This window comes from Stigmatopora nigra, chromosome 11 (genome assembly GCF_051989575.1).
Source record: "Stigmatopora nigra isolate UIUO_SnigA chromosome 11, RoL_Snig_1.1, whole genome shotgun sequence".
Classification (NCBI taxonomy): Eukaryota; Metazoa; Chordata; class Actinopteri; order Syngnathiformes; family Syngnathidae; genus Stigmatopora; species Stigmatopora nigra.
This window is the reverse complement of record NC_135518.1, coordinates 10,999,169-11,019,164: the sequence shown is the minus strand read 5'-3', so window position 1 is coordinate 11,019,164 and position 19,996 is coordinate 10,999,169. Positions and strand designations below refer to the sequence as shown.

The following is a 19,996-nucleotide window of genomic DNA, read 5'->3' as shown; positions in this document are numbered from 1 at the left end:
CATACACACGCACACGAAATAAATAAATTATTAACGGTTTCCATCAGTATTTCTGCTCTGCACTTGATAAAACTCCACTGTATCCGTGTGCGTATGCAAATATCCACTTATCACAAAATAGCTGCAGAAAAAAAGGGAATACGGGGGTAAGGCCACAATCACGTCCGCGTTATCACCCGAATACACATAAAGCGAATACGCAAATGAACATCACAGGCTTGAAAGAATTCTACTACGGCTTGTTGTAGTCGCTGAGCATACGAGGGTGAGCAAACAAATGACACAGCCGTTAGGCATCAACACTTTTAGTTGGAGAGTTGAAAGTGCTTTTATTGTGTTTCGTTTGGAGATCTTTAAAGTTTGGTTTTCATTATTCTCCTACGATCATTACGCTGGAATAGCGGCGACTTGACAGGTAATAACGCGTCTTTTACAAGTTAGGCATTGAAACACAACAGGTGCATGATTAATTCTGTATGATTTGATTTATTGAGACAAAATCAACAAGATAGATTCGATAGGGTTAAAAAGAAAAGGAAACATTATGGCTTGGTTTCACTTGCGCTTGAGAGGATCTGTGGCCATTTTGCATGTTAACTTCAAAGTCCCTCCGTCTTTTCAGAGTTTCGTAATGGCTAAAGCCGAAATAAAAATGAAATTGTCTACTTTTCCTATGTCACCAGAACGCAACGTGAGTGTGTTTAGTGGGCGGGGGTCTTCTTTCGCGCAATGACTGAACTCATCGTCCGGGTTTAGCCAAACCACGGATAGAGAGTATTTTGGATCCGGACTTCTTGAAGCTATCAGACGGCAGAGCAGTTAAATGCACTTCCAGTTCAGCTGATGTTGTGTTGACTGGGCTGTCCTCCTCGGCTGCGGCGGAATCGCTCTTAACAGACCAAGGCCGGGGCTGACTCGTCTGGCCTATTTTACAAACGGAACACCGCTCGCACCCAATTGCGCTTCCGCCATGTTGAACTGATTCAAGTTGTGTGTGAGTGACTGCTGCTGGGACCGAAGTGACAAGCCCCAGAAATTGGTCGAGAGTCAGGGGGCTGTGACTGCACCGGTGACGCAGGGAAAAACACCCAGAAGCGTGAGGGGGGACGTCGGCTTTAGAGATCTTTCTAGCAGCGGGTCGGGGTCTCCTGCGAAAAGCCGTCACCGATCCCAGGCCGCGTTTAGATAATATACGACGACATCGCCGCTCAGCGCTGGACGTAGCCGGTGAAGAGAGGGGAAGTCATATCAAATTCCTGGTGAGTTGCTATCCAACTAGCTCCCTGGGCTAACGCTAGAGGGGATTGTTAGCCGATCGGCTAGCGAGTTACTAGCGTCAGCTGCTGTGTTGAACGGCAGGTAACTAACTATTGCATTTGTGCGTTTCGGTGGCTGACACGTTGTCCGATCTCGGCTATTGCTTTCGGGTTGTACGATCGTGCATTGGATGTGGCTAAAATGAATTTTGATGTCCTACCATCACCTTAGTTCCCACGAACTCAGCCGATTTCACTAACCAGAATCAGGCTAATGCTTGCTTGCTACTCCGTCAATTGTCGACATCGTCTACCGCCTGAACCGTTTCTAGAATTGTTATGCCTTGCTGTGTTTACTATCTTTGCTTGATCGCACCGAAATCCACAATGTAAAAGACATCTTTATAGCCAAGTACTACAGTGTATGTCTTCCCCTTTGGATGAAACGTCTGAAGGACTATCATTGACCTACATTAAAAACTTGGATGATAGAAGTATGAACTCTTGTTTCGGTTCAGGAAATAGACGACTCCTGTGTTTAGTTTTTAGCTCTTATATTCGAGCAGTGGATGCTTTTTCCCCGATCCGCGAAACTACGGCCCTCCGATTGTTCACCAGATCATATGTTTGACGTACGATTTGGTAAAAATTGTTAAATGTCGAGTCATTTGAGCCTATGTGCTTGTCAAAATACAACGGCGTTAGCGAACTGCACCAACTTGGGATGTAGAGCTAGCGGCTAACATCGGCGGCTAACCCCTTCGTTCGGATGTTCCTAACTCTAGCTAGAAATGGCGACTCGGTCAACTGAGAAGGCCCGGTAGTCCCACCGAGCCTTGTTTGCGAATAGACGGGGGCGATCGTCAAATTGACTTACTTGTCATTTCAATTGCATATCAGTGCATACGCTATGGGAGCGGGGAACGTAATGTCAGGCCGGGCCGAGTGATGATGAGGCCTGCACGTCTCAACGCAATTCGCTTTTGACGACAAGGCCTTCCTCCACAACTCGGCGGAGGATCGGCTTTTTTGGGGTGGATATCCTCGCACGTTCGCTAACCTCGACCTCTAAAGTCAAACGTCAAATATGCCAGGCATTTGTAACAAGTCATAATTTTGATGCAGGCTTAGCCTCCCACCATTGTCGCTGTGGACTTCTTGGGGGCTGCGCTGCGTTCGATCGCTAGCAGTTCGCGCTGTGAATGTTGTAAAGCCGGTTCAGTCCAAAAGGCCGGCCGACATCAAGTGTATTCTAGAATGGGCTTTTAGCATGCCAATTGCCGTGTCAGGTGGGCTACCAACATCGTTGGATGGTGAGCAGGTGCGTGGTTTTTGCTTTGGCACTTGTTTGGCTTTTAGTATTTTTGATGAGCCGTAATGTTACTTTGGAAAATGATGGGTCAACTATTAAGGTCATTACAAAATGTGTCTTCACATGTAGATCGGTTAAATTTGGAAATTGGGATTCGACAAGTCGGCAATTGCAATTACAGTTATGTTTGACAATTTCAGAGCGAAAAGTACATAAACAAGAGTAAACTGATGCCGATGTTTATATCACTGAGTTAAAATGCATTACATAGAACATTGAAAGATCACTATCAGAGGTATTTACGTTTCTTATCCGACTGGAAGGGTTAGATCGCTCTCTTGCCACGAACACATAACAATACAATTCATATGACTGAGAGGGCGAAAACTTTTACCACAGGCATAATTGTACAATTTGAAATTGTGCCCAATCCAAAAAAAATCTAATCAAAGTTGACACTGGATTTATCTCATGTGCATCATAGATTATGAAATTATATTTATTTGGTTAATTTGGGTGCCATGGGTTGGATGGCTGACAGTCTTTCTGACATTTAAACACGATGTCTTGTACCTTGACAGTGATGTTTGGGACAACAAAATCCAAGTCTAAAAGTCATCATCGATTGTTTCTTTGTGACACGTTTGTTTCATTCTCGCTGCAGACAGATTTTAGACATCACGCTCTTTATGTTCCCCAAATGAGCAAGAATGTTCAGTTTAAGCATATAATAGCAATGATAACATCTCACCATACATTTTTGTTGGGGATATTAAATCGTGTTAAACTTGAAAGTGTCACAATCACAAAAAATGCTGTGTAAGATGCATAAACCCATTTGTGTTTTATATATATACACCCCAGTGTACATTGGTTTCAAACACTTAAAATCAACTGATTTGTTTCCCAAATGTGTTGCAGGCATGCAGGCTGTCTATGAATGTAATCAAGTGTTTGCCCTCAATAAGAATAAAAGCGCAAGTTTTAGCTATTTACCCAAAAAAAATCACCCTAAAATACTGGCTTTCCATAATAAAGATTTCAAAGGGGTCTTTGAAGTTGGTGAGCACAGTCAACTGAACATCCAGCTATATTTGCCTAGGCTAAAGTTGACTAATTCAAGATTAGAAGTGCGCTTTGAATACGGCTACAAAGCGACGCTGTGATTGGACGAAAGTCAATACAAATGTATTAACACTTGGAACTATGAAAATTGTCGCAGGGATTGCATGATTATGGTAGAAAATATTTCCCCTTGCTATGCAGACCAAACTATGTACCAGGCAGTAAACAGGTTTCTCTGATGGTGAAATCAGGTAATTTTTAAATACAAGTGAATTGGGGCGTTGCTCTGTTTTGAAGTCAGCCTCCAGTGGCAATATCTGGTACTGCGAGGTTTTGAGTTGTTGTTTTTTACTTTCTTTTAGTTTCTGTTCAGCTGAAGTAGTTTTATTGTTACTGGGTGAATATGTTTTAAAATAACAAAATAAATACTATTGTAAGTCTCTTTTCCCCTCTCGGTAACTAATAGTAAGCTGGACTCAAAGTCTCAAAATGTACATTTTTAGATGGTCTTTTTTTGCATTTTTATTATATGTGATTTCTCGTCCCCTACTGACTAATTTCAACCTGGATCTCTTCTGTTCAGGTTATGCAATGGTCTCAGCGGCACTTCCAGATCTTCAGGTGCTTGTGTCCCTCTCTCGCTTGTTTGGCCTCTCTTCCCTCCGCTCCACGGCTGAGGCGGCTCTGATTTCCATCCTGGTCAGCGCTGTCTAAAGAGGCCAAGATTGCCAAGATCTGCCCCGTGGCGAGCATGACGGCCACCACGCGTGGCTCTCCGGTGGGGGGCAATGACAGCCAGGGCCAGGCACCCGATGCTCAGAGCCAACCTCCGTTGCCACAAAACCAGGTGAGCATTTCAAACAACAAGTCTTAAAGAAGCAATTTATTAAATCCTGTTTATGTCTTCCTCCCTTTATCACTTATCAATAACAGTCAGGACAAACACCACCATTTTTTAAAATCAATTACTAGCCGAGAGCATCTTGTTGTTGCTAATGTTTACTATAAGATCAGCCAGTATAAAACATTTCAGAAGATTTAAAGTGATATTTGAACATAATATAAGTTGCTCTCAGTAAAAGTATTAAAAAGGTGAAAATCTAATAGCTTTAATTTAGTACTGAGGTCTTGTTGCAATTGCACCATATACATGTTGCTCTAAGCCCCCCACCACACACACACACACACACACACACACACACACACAGATGCCCAAGAGGATGAAAAGAGAGGGGTGCCGGGAACGGAAAGAGGGGGGAAAATGAAGACAAGGCATCAATGAACAGAGCCTCCTGAGTGATGGATGAGGGATGTGATGGTGTGTGTGTGTTGTGAGCTGTGGTGATACGTGAGAGGCAAGCTGTATATGTAGGTCAGCCAGGCAGGAGTTTGCACCGCATTTCATATATTTCACTTGTGTATCTATTGGTCGTGCCGGCTGTCACTTCCTTGTTTGACACCTGGGTCCATTTTTGCTAACATCCATCCTTGACCATATAAACTTGCTCTTTAACCACCATTGATGGTGATTGATACCCAATCCGTTTGACATCAAGCCTCTCGCTACTTTGTAACTGGTCGGACTGCATTTTTTCAGGTTATTTTCTATCAAAGATGCATCTGTGCCCATGTTTTTTAACTTCCTGGCTGAAGTCTTGAGATGTTTAGCAATTACACACATTTCTTTTCCTCATGATGCAATTCCAAAGCACTCCAAAGCATGATGGTGCTCTATCCACCATATTTTGTATTTGTGACCATGTTCTTAGGCTTGCATACCTCCGCTCATTATAGCCAAATGCTAATTTTGTTGAATTTGTTTATCATATTTCAGACTTCATCTCCAAACTCATCTAATGAGAACTCTCCTATGAGCCCACCGGGTGAGCACGGGCAAGGAGATGGACCACCTCCGATGGAGGAGGAGGAGCCAGCCTTCCCCCACACTGACCTAGCTAAGCTAGACGACATGATCAACCGGTACACAAAAAACTACACAACATCTTCTCTATTGTCATCATTGTCTGTATTAGATATTTCCATTCACCATCTAAATTGTATTTTCAATTTTCACTCTGCTACTTCCAGGCCTCGTTGGGTGGTTCCAGTTTTGCCAAAAGGAGAGCTAGAAGTCCTCTTGGAGGCTGCTATAGACCTTAGTAAAAAGGGTAAGAATCTTTATACTTGGTAAGGCCATTCCAGGCCTGGAATGTGCACCCGACTATAAGCTTGAAATACAAGGTAAAAAAACATCCAGGCCTAGTTCTTCTGTAATGGAATCAAGCATCAGATGGAAACAAGCTTGACATAATACTCCTGAGTACTGCACTACGCACTAAACATTTTTGTTGCATGAGCTGAAATGACACAGATCGTATGAGGCTGACTGTAAATTGTGCAGCAGTTGAAAGCGTAACATGTAACAGACGCTTCCGAAACTCCTGCAGTTGATAACACTTCTATGTCTGGTATTTCAGAAATCATGTTTTCTTCCTGCAGGACTGGACGTCAAGTGTGAGGCATGCCAGAGGTTTTTCCGTGATGGGCTGACGATCTCGTTCACCAAAATCCTGACGGATGAGGCAGTCAGTGGCTGGAAGTTTGAGATTCATGTGAGTAACTTATTGAAAAGTTATATGTCATTTGTTTTGGCTGTTATGGCAAAAGTAAATGTGAACCATGTTTGTTTCTCTTATCCCACAATTGCCGATTTCAGCGGTGTATCATCACGAACACGCACCGTTTGGTGGAACTTTGCGTGGCCAAGCTCTCTCAGGACTGGTTCCCCCTATTAGAGCTTCTGGCTATGGCCACCAACCCTCAGTGCAAGTTCCACATTTACAATGGCACACGGCCGTCAGAGACCGTCCCCGCCGTAGCGCAGCTGGCTGATGACGAGCTCTTCGCCAGACCACCAGACCCGCGCCCCCCTAAGGTTGTCTATGATCTCCATGATTGCCATGAAAGCATCTCAATGTTCGTTTTTTTTAACCCACAATATTTGACGTTGTCCTGTCGCTCTTGTGTCAATTGCAGGGCTGGTTGGTGGACTTAATAAATAAGTTTGGCACGTTAAACGGGTTTCAAATGTTGCACGATCGCTTCATGAGTGGCGAAGCACTGAACGTCCAGATTATCGCCGCACTTATCAAGTAAATGTTTGAATGTTCTTGAATTGTTCTCCTCATTGGCTTTTCCCTCACTCTTGACTCTGCTTTTTTTTTTTGCATTGCAGGCCTTTTGGCCAGTGTTACGAATTCCTCACCTTGCACACAGTGAAGAAGTACTTCCTCCCCGTCATTGAAATGGTTCCCCAGTTTTTGGAGAACCTCACGGACGAGGAGCTTAAGAAAGAGGCCAAGAATGAAGCCAAAAATGACGCACTGTCCATGATAATCAAGTCTCTGAAGAATCTTGCGTCCCGTGTTCCAGGGCAAGAGGAGACTGTGAAGAATTTAGAAATTTTTAGGTTAAAAATGATTCTTAGGTGAGGATAATGCATTAAAATGGGCAATGATTTGAACTCACCCCCCTCCCTTTTTTAACTTTGAGTGGATCTTTCACCAGGTTATTGCAAATTTCCTCTTTTAATGGCAAAATGAATGCACTAAATGAAGTCAACAAGGTGATCTCCAGTGTCTCCTATTACACTCACCGGCACCCCGAGGAGGATGAATGGCTGACGGCAGAGCGCATGGCGGTAAGCTCACTACTCGACCCCGTTAAGGCTTCCTTTTGCCAGATGCGCTTAACCCTGTTTATTTTTGGGGCTTTAGGAGTGGATCCAGCAAAACCACATCCTGTCTATCGTCCTGAGGGACAGTTTACACCAGCCTCAGTATGTGGAGAAACTGGAGAAAATCCTTCGTTTCGTTATCAAAGAGAAAGCTCTGACCATGCAAGATCTTGACAACATCTGGGCAGCACAGGTGGGGATTTCTGCATTGTTTTATAAAACTATTGTTGAACTGTACTGTCAATTTTCTGGGTTAAATTTTGGAGCCTGTTTTTGTTTTGTCCTCATTTTTCTTTTCCCTCTCTGTACAGGCTGGCAAACATGAGGCCATTGTAAAAAATGTCCATGACCTCCTGGCTAAGCTAGCATGGGATTTCTCACCTGAGCAGCTAGATCATCTTTTTGACTGTTTTAAGGTGAGTTGGAATCTTTATGTTCTTGTGGCATTGTTTTTTTAGAAATTATTTTAATTTAAGAATATTGTGTTTCCTATTTTGTCTAAATTTCTCATTACATTCACATACAACAAGGCTCTCTGTACCAGGGTGGCTAGTGTATAGGTTAAGCTAATGGTAACTTTTGTATAGATGGAAAGGTTAATGCGAGGCTCATTCTCGTGGTAACCAGCTGTCATCACTGTTTTCCATGCAGGCAAGTTGGACGAATGCCAGCAAGAAGCAACGTGAGAAACTGCTGGAGCTTATCCGCCGCCTAGCTGAAGATGACAAAGACGGTGTGATGGCCCACAAGGTCCTCAATCTGCTGTGGAACCTGGCCCACAGCGACGACGTGCCTGTAGATATAATGGACCAAGCTCTTAGCGCGCACATCAAAATATTAGATTACAGCTGCTCACAGGTATGTGCATTCTTTGTCTTCATATGTAGGCAGACCAAGCCAAAGTACGACAAAGCACATAGTCACTTTTGTATGAAGCTTGACACGACTGACAGTTTTTTCCCATTTTCTATTCACAGGATAGAGACACGCAGAAGATCCAGTGGATTGATCGCTTCATAGAAGAGCTGCGAACCAATGACAAATGGGTGATTCCTGCCTTGAAGCAAATCCGAGAAATCTGTAGCCTTTTTGGAGAAGCTCCGCAGAACTTGAGGTCAGATTACTGATTGATCAATTGGATTACTTATCATTACCAATAAGAAAACAGCCAATTTTTAATTTGCTGGATATTTTCTTCTCTCAGTCAAACCCAGAGGAATCCACACGTGTTTTATCGCCACGACCTTATCAACCAGTTGCAAAACAACCACGCCCTGGTCACGCTAGTGGCTGAAAATCTGTCAGCCTACATGGAAACGATGCGACAGTTTTCCAAAGGTATACATTGTAGAGACCAAGATGATAAAGTGAATTAATCTGAAAAACTCATATTGTTATTTTTGTATCAATCACAGAAGAACAGGCAGAGTTTGACCCTCAGATAGTTCGACCGGGAAGCCGTTACAGCCACGTCCAGGAAGTACAGGAACGACTGAACTTCCTGAGGTAATGAATAGTATAAGGGTGGCGTTATTTCCGGTTGCCATTAATGATGATTTTTGTTCATGACAGGTTCCTTCTTAAAGATGGCCAGCTGTGGCTCTGTGCTCCCCAAGCTAAGCAGATCTGGAAGTGCCTGGCCGAGACTGCGGTATTCCTCTGTGACCGAGAAGCCTGCTTCAAATGGTGAGACCTGCGCCAGTTCTGTTTTTTTGCCTGCCGTGCGCATTTCTGCTAAATAGCATTCCAAACGCTGCCTTGAAGGTACTCCAAACTGATGGGCGACGAGCCCGACCTGGATCCAGACATCAACAAAGACTTCTTTGAGAACAATGTCCTGCAGCTGGACCCATCCCTGTTGACGGAGAATGGCATGAAGTGTTTTGAGAGGTTCTTCAAGGCTGTCAACTGCAGGGAGGGAAAACTGGTGGCCAAACGTAGGGCTTACATGATGGATGACCTGGAACTCATAGGCCTAGACTATCTATGGAGGGTGAGAACTGTTCTTTTTGTCTCAAATAATGACTTTTAAAGCCATTGGCTGAACTACACGAGTCTAAGGTTATCCAGTTTCAATGGTCCAAATGGGGGTGTGGCTTATATGTGGGTGTGGCGTATACGTGGGTGTGGCTTATACGTGGGTGTGGCTTATACGTGGGTGTGGCTTATGCGTGGGTGTGGCTTATACGTGGGTGTGGCTTATACATGGGTGCGGCTTATATTCAAGAAAATACACTCTGGGTCCTCCAATGTATTTTTAGGCTTAATAATCGCTTTTTATTATTTTGCCTCAGGTGGTAATTCAAGGAAGTGATGACATTGCCAGCAGAGCCATAGACCTTCTGAAAGAGATCTACACCAATCTCGGACCAAAGTTACAAGTCAATCAGGTACACTTGATCACTGATCCAGCATTATTTTTTTTAGGCTAGATCTACTGTAAATTTTTGCAATGACTAATTTGCACTTGACCTTGTGCCGCTGGCAGGTGGAGATTCACGAAGATTTCATCCAGTCGTGTTTTGACCGCTTGAAGGCATCCTACGACACCCTGTGCGTGTTGGACAGAGACAAAGATGGTATCAACTGTGCACGGCAGGAAGCAATTCGCATGGTGCGAGTTCTCACTGTGCTCAAAGAGTATATCAATGAGTGTGACAGCGACTACCACGAAGAAAGGACCATCCTGCCCATGTCAAGGTGGAAAAATGAAGACTGGCACTACATCCATTTTGCTGTCTTGTGTGCTGTTTTTCATTGAGATTCCATTACTCTTTCAGGGCGTTTCGTGGAAAGCACATCACGTTGATTGTGCGCTTCCCAAACCAGGGTCGTCAGGTAGACGACCTGGATATCTGGTCGCACACCAACGACACCATTGGCTCGGTGCGTCGTGGCATCCTAAACCGCATCAAAGCCAATGCCGCGCACACCAAAATAGAGCTCTTCATTGGAGGCGAGGTGGTCGACCCTGCTGATGACCGGAAGCTGATTGGACAGCTCAATTTGAAGGATAAAACTGTAATTGACATATTTTCTTTTCATTTAGTTTGATATTGCCTCTATTAGAGACCGTAATGAATTGAATTGGAATTGATAGCTGTTTTGTCATTGTATGAGTAGAACAACATAATAGGAATGAGATGGTCGACCGCACAATAGTAAAAACAACAAGTTTGATGTGGAATGTTCCGACTGAATGCCATTATTAATGATGTCATCTATTTGTGTAGTTGATCACGGCCAAGCTGACTCAGGTGAGCGCTAATATGCCCTCCAGTCCGGACAGCTCATCCGACTCATCCACCGGGTCGCCCGGTAACCACGGCAACCATTATGGCGATGGCCCTAACCCTGAAGTGGAAAGCTGTCTTCCTGGCGTGGTGAGTTTGTATTTGGTCACTTTAGAAAAAATCTCTCTATATATAAATATATATATGAAATCAATTTTGAGATGTTCATTGAGGCTACGCCATATAGTGCGGAAAATACGGTTCTTTAAATCTTGGCTTTTGAAGAGCATTTCTAAAGATAACTTTCCCTCTTTTACAGATCATGTCGCTGCACCTGCGCTACATCTCTTTCCTGTGGCAGGTGGCTGACCTGGGATGCCAACTCAATATGCCCCTCCTTAGGGACGGAGCCCGAGTTCTAATGAAACTCATGCCTCCAGGTACTTGCTGTTCATCAGTGCTTTTGTTGTTCAACTTCAAACTTTCAGTGGAAAGCTAACTTCTTCCTTCCATTATAGACAACACAACTGTGGAGAACCTGCGTGCTGTGTGCTTGGACCACGCCAAGCTTGGGGAGAACAGCCTGAGTCCATCACTGGACTCTCGCTTCTTTGGCCCATCACCCTCTCAAGTGCTCTACCTCATTGAGGTGCTGCCCCCACATTCATTCTATCCACTGCACACTACTTGTGTGTGTGTGTATAGCTATGGTAATTGTAGGGGCCATTCCTGTTTGAGACGATCCCACTGCCTGTTTTCCAGGTTGTGTATGCTTTGCTGATGCCAGCCAGTGCCACACTGGGTGAGGATGCGAGCGACTTCCAATACAACTTCCTGAAAAGTGGCGGCTTGCCGCTGGTGTTGAGTATGCTCACGCGAAACAACTTCCTGCCATCGGCCGACATGGAGACGCGGCGCGGGGCTTACCTCAACGCGTTGAAAATCGCCAAACTTCTCCTAACCGCTGTTGGCTTCGGGCACGTGAAGGCTGTGGCGGAGGCCTGCCAGCCCAATGCTGAGGGAAATATCCCAGTTTCCCCGGTGAGGAACCTAAAGAAATTCAAAGTACTTCCTGAATGTTGAGTTAAAATTTTGACTTATGATCTTTTCTTCCAGATTAATCAGGCTACTCACGATCAGGCACTGGTGCTGCAGAGTGCACTGCAAAACATCCCCAATCCTGCCTCTGAATGTATGCTGCGCAATGTAGCCATACGCCTGGCACAGCAGATTTCTGATGAGGTAACTTCAAAATAGTCAAATGTGTCCATAATGTATTTGGAAACTGATACTTCAATATGTATGTACGATACATGTTAGTGACGATAATTGTATTTTGTCTTGGCACCATCAGAATTTTTTCCAGACGTCAAAGTCCATTCCTGACATCTGCGTGATCCGGGCCGTCCAAAAAATAGTTTGGGCCTCAGGCTGCGGCACGGTGCAATTTGTCTTCAGTTCAAATGATGACATCAGCAAGATATATGAGAAGGTAACTATCAAACAAACCCAACTGGGAACTTCTCACTGGCAACTGATTTTCATATCTAACATGTGTATGCAATCTTGCCCTTCTCATTAGACGAACGCCGCAAAGGAACCAGACGGCGAAGACGAGCAAGTGTGTTGCGAAGCCTTGGAAGTGATGACATTGTGTTTTGCCTTGATGCCCACAGCCCTGGACACCCTCAGTAAGGAGAGGGCTTGGCAAACCTTCATTATAGACTTGCTACTACACTGCCACAGCAAGTAAGTGCCTCCGTCATACTCAAAAAAATCTGAAAGGGCTGCCAGTGTAGTTTTTGACGGCACGGTTTGTTGCGTTTCCATTGACAGATCTGTACGTCAGATGGCCCAGGAACAATTTTTTCTGATGGCAACCAGGTGCTGCATGGGACACCGACCCCTCCTATTTTTCATTACCCTCCTTTTCACTGTGCTGGGGGTGAGTGACAAAAATGCTGCATGCTTATTAGTTGCCAACTATGTCTTGACATTTATCGGTCGCTTTGCAGACCACCGCCAAGGAGCGAGCAAAGCATGCCGGGGACTACTTCACTTTACTTCGGCATCTTCTAAACTATGCCTATAACAGCAACATCAACCTGCCCAATGCCGAGGTGCTGCTCAACAATGAAATTGATTGGCTCAAAAGGATAAAGGTAAGCTTTTTCCAGTTTAGCATCTGATTTATTTTTGGAGTCTTGGGTGGCTCGGGACTGATAATGTCCGTCTTCTAGGATGAAGTCAAGAGGACCGGGGAGACTGGTGTGGAAGAGACCATCTTGGAAGGCCACCTTGGCGTCACCAAGGAGCTTCTGTCCTTCCAAACTCCAGAGAAGAAATATTATATTGGTTGTGAGAAGGGTGGAGCTAATCTCATAAAGGTACACTGGAGGGATTCTTGTCGTCATTGAAAAGTTTATTTTCAGCACAAATGAAAGGCTATGCAGACCTTTTCTGTCGACTAACCGTATTTTCACAAGTTTTACTTGGAATTTTACAACAAATTATGCTTAGTAGGCAAATATGTTGTTGTCCAACAAGCATTTCATTATTTTTTTTTATTCCCTTCAGGAACTGATTGACGATTTCATCTTCCCGGCATCAAACGTTTATCTTCAATACATGAAAAGCGGCGACTTTCCGCCAGAGCAGGCCATCCCAGTGTGCAGCACTCCGGCTTCTATCAACGCTGGCTTTGAGCTGCTAGTTACACTCGCCGTTGGCTGTTTCCGCAACCTGAAGCAGATTGTCGACACATTGACGGACATGTACTATCTGGGTAATGATAAGTTTTGGATGTATGTCGATGCCAGGTTTTTATAATGACAAAACAATAGAACAGAAGCCATGATTCTTCTACCATGACCCAGTAAAATCCCTTCAAAATGTCTTGACATGTGCATCCCGTGGGTTCTTTCTTCTGCCTTCCAGCCTGTGAAACGCTGACAGAGTGGGAATACCTGCCTCCGGTGGGCCCACGGCCCAATAAAGGCTTTGTGGGTCTGAAAAACGCCGGGGCCACCTGTTACATGAACTCGGTCATCCAACAGCTGTATATGATCCCACCCATTCGCAATGGTATCCTGGCCATCGAGGGCACGGGCACCGATGTGGACGATGACATGTCAGGCGACGAGAAGCAGGAGAACGAAGTACTGATGGCCGATAAATTGTTCGGGCTTGGATGGCCAGGCGACGCTGGGTCTTAACTTTTAACTTTTGTTCTGACAGACAAATGTCGATCCTCGGGATGAAGTGTTCAGCTACCACCACCAGTTTGATGACAAGCCTGCCAGTAAAGCAGAAGACCGTAAGGAGTACAACATTGGGGTATTGCGTCATCTGCAGGTCATTTTCGGCCATTTGGCCGCTTCCAGGCTCCAGTACTATGTTCCAAGGGGCTTTTGGAAACAATTCAGGTATGTCGTGAAAAGTTGAGTCTGGTTTGACTGAGTCTTTGAGGTTCTTCTATTTGTTGGTCTTGCAGGTTATGGGGTGAACCAGTAAATTTAAGAGAGCAGCATGATGCCTTAGAGTTTTTCAATTCTTTGGTGGATAGTTTGGATGAAGCACTGAAGGCTTTGGGACATCCCGCTATGCTAAGCAAGGTGCTTGGAGGCTCTTTTGCTGACCAGAAGATTTGTCAGGGTTGTCCTCACAGGTATGGGTTTTTATTTTCCAAACAAGCACAATTTTTTTTCTTGTCACATTTAATGGCCCACTGTAATGACCAGTGAATGTTTGGGATTATTGTGACTGACACTATTGGTAAGCAACTGTATTATGCCTAAATGTTTTTGTTTGTTTTAAGATACGAGTGTGAGGAGTCGTTCACGACACTCAATGTGGACATTAGAAATCACCAGAACCTTTTGGACTCCATGGAGCAATACGTCAAAGGAGATCTACTAGAGGGAGCCAATGCATACCACTGTGAGAAGTGTAACAAGAAGGTAAGATTAAAAAAATAAAAATAAAAACTTTGTGCAGTTATTGACAGTTTCAAATGCTTCTTGTTGCATTCAGGTGGACACGGTCAAACGTCTCCTGATCAAGAAGCTGCCGCCAGTCCTTGCCATCCAACTGAAGCGCTTTGACTACGATTGGGAGCGGGAATGCGCCATCAAGTTCAACGACTACTTTGAGTTCCCAAGGGAATTGGACATGGAGCCGTACACCGTCGCCGGCGTGGCCAAGATAGAGGGCGACGACATCAACCCGGAGAACCAAATGATCCAGCAGAACGAGCCCTCGGAAGCCACGCCCGTGGGCAGCTCCAAGTACCGTCTGGTGGGCGTACTGGTCCACTCGGGCCAGGCCAGCGGTGGCCATTACTACTCGTACATCATCCAGAGGAACGGAGGCGACGGCGAAAAGAACCGTTGGTACAAGTTTGACGACGGCGACGTGACGGAGTGCAAGATGGACGACGAGGAGGAGATGAAGAACCAGTGCTTTGGCGGCGAGTACATGGGCGAGGTCTTCGACCACATGATGAAAAGAATGTCGTATCGCAGGCAGAAACGCTGGTGGAACGCCTACATCCTTTTCTACGAGCGTATGGACTCCCTAGACAAGGACGGCGAGCTGGTCAAGTGCATCTCGGAGTTGACCATCTCCGGAGCCAAGCCGCATCAGGTCAAGATGCCCGGCGTCATCGAGTGCAGCGTCCGCAAGCAGAACGTCCAATTTATGCACAACCGAATGCAATACAGCCTGGAATATTTCCAGTTCATTAAGAAACTTCTGACCTGTAACAGTGTCTATTTAAACCCTCCTCCAGGTATGTGTGCTTTTGGTTCAGATATCCGATATATTGTCTCTATTAGTGGATCAATTGAAATATTACATTGTCAACTACAACTTGTGCTATTGAGCTATCTCCATGCAAACTGGCATTTTCGCTTTCAATTTGGAAGCTTGGGTCAAAAACTGCTTTTAACCAATGGACAGGTACTTTACAAGCCTTTTGTCTCCCGCTTCGACAGGACAAGAGCATCTTCTGCCGGAGGCAGAGGAGATTGCTATGATAAGTGCTCAGCTGGCTGCTCGCTTCCTTTTTAGCACAGGCTTCCACACCAAGAAAGTGGTCAGAGGTCCTGCCAGTGATTGGTAAGCGCTCTCACTTCTGCCTTGGTTCCCCAGCCCTCTCCATCTTGTCCGCTTCCAAAGCTGATTCTCTTCCTCTTCTCCAGGTATGACGCTCTCTGCATCCTGCTGAGACACAGTAAGAATGTACGCTACTGGTTTGCACACAACGTCCTGTTCGCCTACCCCAACCGCTTCTCCGAGTACCTGCTGGAATGCCCCAGCGCTGAGGTGCGCGGGGCCTTCGCCAAGCTCGTCGTCTTCATCGCGCACTTCTCGCTCCAAGATGGCCCCTGCCCCTCCCCAGCCGCCTCGCCCGGAACCTCCGCTCAGGTTTGGCTCGACATCAGAAAATATGGGCCTGCGTTTCCGGGGTTCCAATCATTCTCGTTTTCTGTCCCATCAGGGTTGCGATAACCTCAGTCTTGGCGACCACCTTTTAAGAGCCGTGCTCAATCTGCTCCGACGAGAGGTTTCGGAGCATGGCCGTCACCTGCAGCAGTACTTTAACCTCTTTGTCATGTACGCCAATTTGGGTAAGGAGCCGGCATGCTTTGATGGCATTGATTGGCATTTATTTCATCCAAATCTATGCTTTCCCTTTCCGGTGAGCAGGCTTGGCCGAAAAGACCCAGCTGCTGAAGCTGACTGTGCCTGCCACCTTCATGTTGGTGGCTCTGGACGAAGGTCCTGGGCCCCCCATTAAGTACCAATACGCTGAACTGGGCAAGCTCTACACAGTGGTCTCCCAGCTAATTCGCTGCTGCGATGTATCCTCGCGCATGCAGTCCTCCATCAATGGTGAGTGGGTTTCTAAAGTTGCCTACATTTGGTGTGTTTTTTCCACCCTTGGAGACAAATGGATTTTTTTTGGTTGAAAAATGTGTTTTTACCACAACCATATTTTTTCTTGGAAAGCAACTCTCATTGACTGAATGTAGTTTTGACTTGACAACCCCATAAATCACACAATAGGAGTTATTAGAGAGCCCAATGAAGAGAATCATCCTTGCTCAGGATGTGGTGACTGACAAGCTAGCCACTTTGAGTATCTGTGCTGTTTTGCCGGATCTTGAAGCTGAGGGCTCTATTTAAGAGGAAGAAAAAAAGGCTTTTCCATTTTTTTCCCTGCCAAATTCAATGAATTGCTTCCCCATCCTTCCTCGACACAGGTAACCCCCCTCTGCCCAATCCTTACGGGGACGCCAACCTGACCGCCCCAGTAATGGTGGTGCAGCAGCTGGTGTCCGAGATCCTATTTGTTCGGACCAGCTACGTAAAGAAGATCATCGAGGACTGCAGCAATTCAGAGGAGACGGTCAAGCTGCTCCGCTTCAGCTGCTGGGAGAACCCCCAGTTTTCCTCCACCGTGCTCAGCGAGCTCCTATGGCAGGTAACGCTTGCTCGGCCATCATCCAAACCATCCACCCCATCGACTGGACCGGATCTAAAAGTGGGACGCCCCTGTGCGCAGGTGGCGTACTCCTACAACTATGAGTTGAGGCCTCATTTGGACTTGCTGCTACAAATTCTTCTCATTGAAGATTCCTGGCAGACACACAGGTCAAACTCCATTGCCAAACTAATGACCGTAATGGCAACCAATGACAGAATCTTGTTGTTTTGACCATGTAGGATCCATAATGTGCTGAAGGGAATTCCGGATGACAGGGATGGTCTGTTTGATACCATTCAGCGTTCCAAGAACCACTATCAAAAACGGGCCTACCAGTGTATCAAGTGCATGGTGGCACTCTTCAGCAACTGCTCGGTGGCGTACCAGATCCTCCAGGTAAACATAAATAGGTGGCTCTAAATACATGTTCATGCCCTTAAAGTCCTACAAACAAGTGGCTGTGGTGGAAAATATTGATTAAGGCCAGCTCAAGAAGCTTCAATTTAGCCTTTTTTGACTCCACGTCTCCTCACTACAGAGCAACGGCGACCTGAAACGAAAGTGGACGTGGGCCGTAGAGTGGTTGGGCGACGAGCTGGAAAGGAGGCCCTACTCGGGCAATCCGCAGTACGCCTACAACAATTGGTCACCGCCGGTCCAGAGTAATGAAACTTCCAATAGCTACTTCCTGGAGCGCTCGCATAGTGCACGCATGACCCTCGCCAAGGCCTGCGAACTCTGTCCCGAAGAGGTACAAAATGTGACTTTCTTGTAATATTTCATACACAGCTTAAGTATACTCAGGGAAGGTCAGTATTCCTGGCACTGCAATATAAGGAGAGAAAATAAAACTGGTTATTTCATGATAAACTGACCTCCCACACTGTGGACAAACATGCATTTCCAGTTGTGCAAACCCTTTCCAAAGTTGATCTCAGTCAATGAATGTCTATTTTGGCAGGAGCCCGATGAGCAGGAGGTCCCCGACGACCATGACACCTCCCCACCCGAGGACACGTCTCTGTATCCAAATTCTTCGGGAACGGTGCCGTTTCAGCAGGTAATAATCGTCACGGATACAAGACGAAAACACCATCCCTCGTAAAAAAATAATAGCCACCATCTCATTCCCTTTCTCTGCAGAACAACCACCCTCACGGTCAACCGTACACCGGACCCGCCGCGCAGCACATGAACAACCCCCAGCGCCCCGGCCCCGCACAGGCCCCCGCCCCGGCGCAGGGCCCCGCCCCCGCTCCCGCTCCGGGCCCCAAGGCGCAAGACAACTGGGAAAGCCCAGAAGAGACGGTCACCGCCCCGGCGCCCGCTCCAGCTCCGGCTCCGACTCCAGCTCCGGCGCCCACCTCCGCCCCGACTCCCGCCCAGCCCGCCGAGTAGCGCCGCCCTCCCCTGAAAAGCCCCCTTTGCCGCCGCCGCCTCCGCTCCGCCCGGACGTCGTCGTTCCCTTTCTACTTTCTTCTCTGTTGGGTTCTCGGAGCGCGGCTGGCGAGGAGCGAGCGAGCGGACGGATATCGAGTTGTGGGGGAAGGGGGGAGGAGGTCCAACAACTATTAACCCAGACCTGGCCAAGATGGTGAAAGGTGTACATAATATTGACGTCGGGACGGCCCGGTAGCATCGCCGGCGGGGAAGAGTTGGCTGGCGCTTGATATGGAAAAAGCTCCCAAAAAAAAGGAAAAACCCAGTTTTGCTTGCCCACCTTCGGCCGTAAGAACGGGACGCCATGACTGCCGTTCTGCCGAAGAAGGACGCCGCCGCCGCCGCCCTCGTTGTTCTCACCATTGTTTTGTTGTTAGAATCGCTTCGTTCCCCGGGTGAACTTTAATGCTGTTTGGCGTGGAAAAAGCAGGAATACAAAACATTTTGGGTCGGAGATTCATTGCCTTTCTTTTTTTTTCCCTTTTTGTTTCTTTTTTTTTTTTTTTTTTTTTTTTTTGGAAGCTCAGTCAGTCAATATGCTGTAACATTTAGCATGGCTTGTCATCACAATAGCATAGCCCGAAGGAAGGAATTGCTCTTACTCAGCTCCACAACAGGGGGGCATGTTTTCGTTTTGGTTTTTCTACTCATCTACAACCGGGGCAACTTTTTTCAGCCAATGTATGACAAAGTGGCTTTTCGATTGCACACGTAATCCCCAGTGGGATAGACGGCTTTGATAACCATACTCCTCTCCATCCTCTGCCCCTGACCCGCCTTAGGAAAAAAAAAGAAACATATGCAACAGAATTGCTGCGCCGGCGGCCATCTTTGTGGTGTATCATAGAGCACGTGGTATCTTCCGTGGACCCTCGACGCGCCCCGTTTCAGACCGGGGGCTCGTCACTTGGCAGAGTGGCCACTGGGGGTGTTTAGTAAGTCACGTTGCAACTTGAACTAACTTGTGATTCTGTAGTACAAAGGTAAACATCAGTAAATACTGTATTTAATTGGTAACTTGAATACGTGTTTTTTTTTTTTTTGTCTAAAACATACCAAATACTCCTGCAAATGAAAATATTCTGCCCACCGTATTTAAATATTTTGCTCTTATTTTATAGAATTTATTTTGTTGTATTTCACTAAAAAAAATAGAATTTGATTTAAAAGGAACATTTTTGTCCTTTTGTTATTTTTAAAGAAGATATTGACTGTACAGAGTTCTAATCTGCGCCCTGTTTTTTGCCGACTTTTGTTTTGGCCATGGTGAGACGTCGAATTCTGGAGCTACAGTCGCGATGTGGACTTTCACTTTGTGAGGTTTTTTTGTGCACAGAAATATAACAAAAAAAAAGCATTGCGCCCTTAGCAAATAAAGAACGTTGAATCTTTGTCTGTCGATGTTCATCTCCACCCCATTTGAACCGGGAACTTCAATTGTACCCATTTAAAAGTTGACCCTTC

The 19,996-nt window shown here is 46.0% G+C and overlaps 1 protein-coding gene across 1 annotated transcript; it reads left to right on the top strand.

Moving 5' to 3' along the window:
- Positions 1-747: 747 nt before the first annotated feature.
- usp9 (ubiquitin specific peptidase 9) lies at positions 748-19,923 on the top strand. Its single transcript, XM_077727405.1, has 46 exons — positions 748-1,259; positions 4,217-4,480; positions 5,468-5,613; positions 5,722-5,801; positions 6,133-6,245; positions 6,350-6,568; positions 6,670-6,785; positions 6,869-7,120; positions 7,201-7,333; positions 7,410-7,562; positions 7,681-7,785; positions 8,021-8,227; positions 8,347-8,483; positions 8,574-8,707; positions 8,785-8,875; positions 8,942-9,055; positions 9,134-9,362; positions 9,664-9,759; positions 9,858-10,069; positions 10,150-10,390; positions 10,603-10,752; positions 10,922-11,042; positions 11,121-11,251; positions 11,365-11,643; positions 11,719-11,844; positions 11,957-12,094; positions 12,185-12,351; positions 12,439-12,547; positions 12,618-12,764; positions 12,843-12,989; positions 13,180-13,387; positions 13,540-13,760; positions 13,840-14,027; positions 14,096-14,269; positions 14,420-14,561; positions 14,635-15,391; positions 15,597-15,720; positions 15,804-16,029; positions 16,103-16,232; positions 16,312-16,497; positions 16,869-17,089; positions 17,171-17,259; positions 17,332-17,488; positions 17,631-17,843; positions 18,054-18,152; positions 18,236-19,923. The coding sequence occupies exons 2-46, from the start codon at positions 4,385-4,387 to the stop codon at positions 18,488-18,490; spliced, it is 7,779 nt and encodes a 2,592-aa protein (XP_077583531.1). The 5' UTR covers positions 748-1,259; positions 4,217-4,384; the 3' UTR covers positions 18,491-19,923.
- The last annotated feature ends 73 nt before the right edge of the window (positions 19,924-19,996 follow it).

Coding starts and splice junctions, on each gene's coding strand:
- usp9 (XM_077727405.1), top strand. CDS start 4,385: ATGACGGCCACCACGCGTGGCTCTCCGGTGGGGGGCAATGACAGCCAG. Junction 7,563..7,680: donor ACAACATCTGGGCAGCACAG/GTGGGGATTTCT, acceptor CTCTCTGTACAG/GCTGGCAAACATGAGGCCAT. Junction 14,562..14,634: donor GTGAGAAGTGTAACAAGAAG/GTAAGATTAAAA, acceptor TGTTGCATTCAG/GTGGACACGGTCAAACGTCT.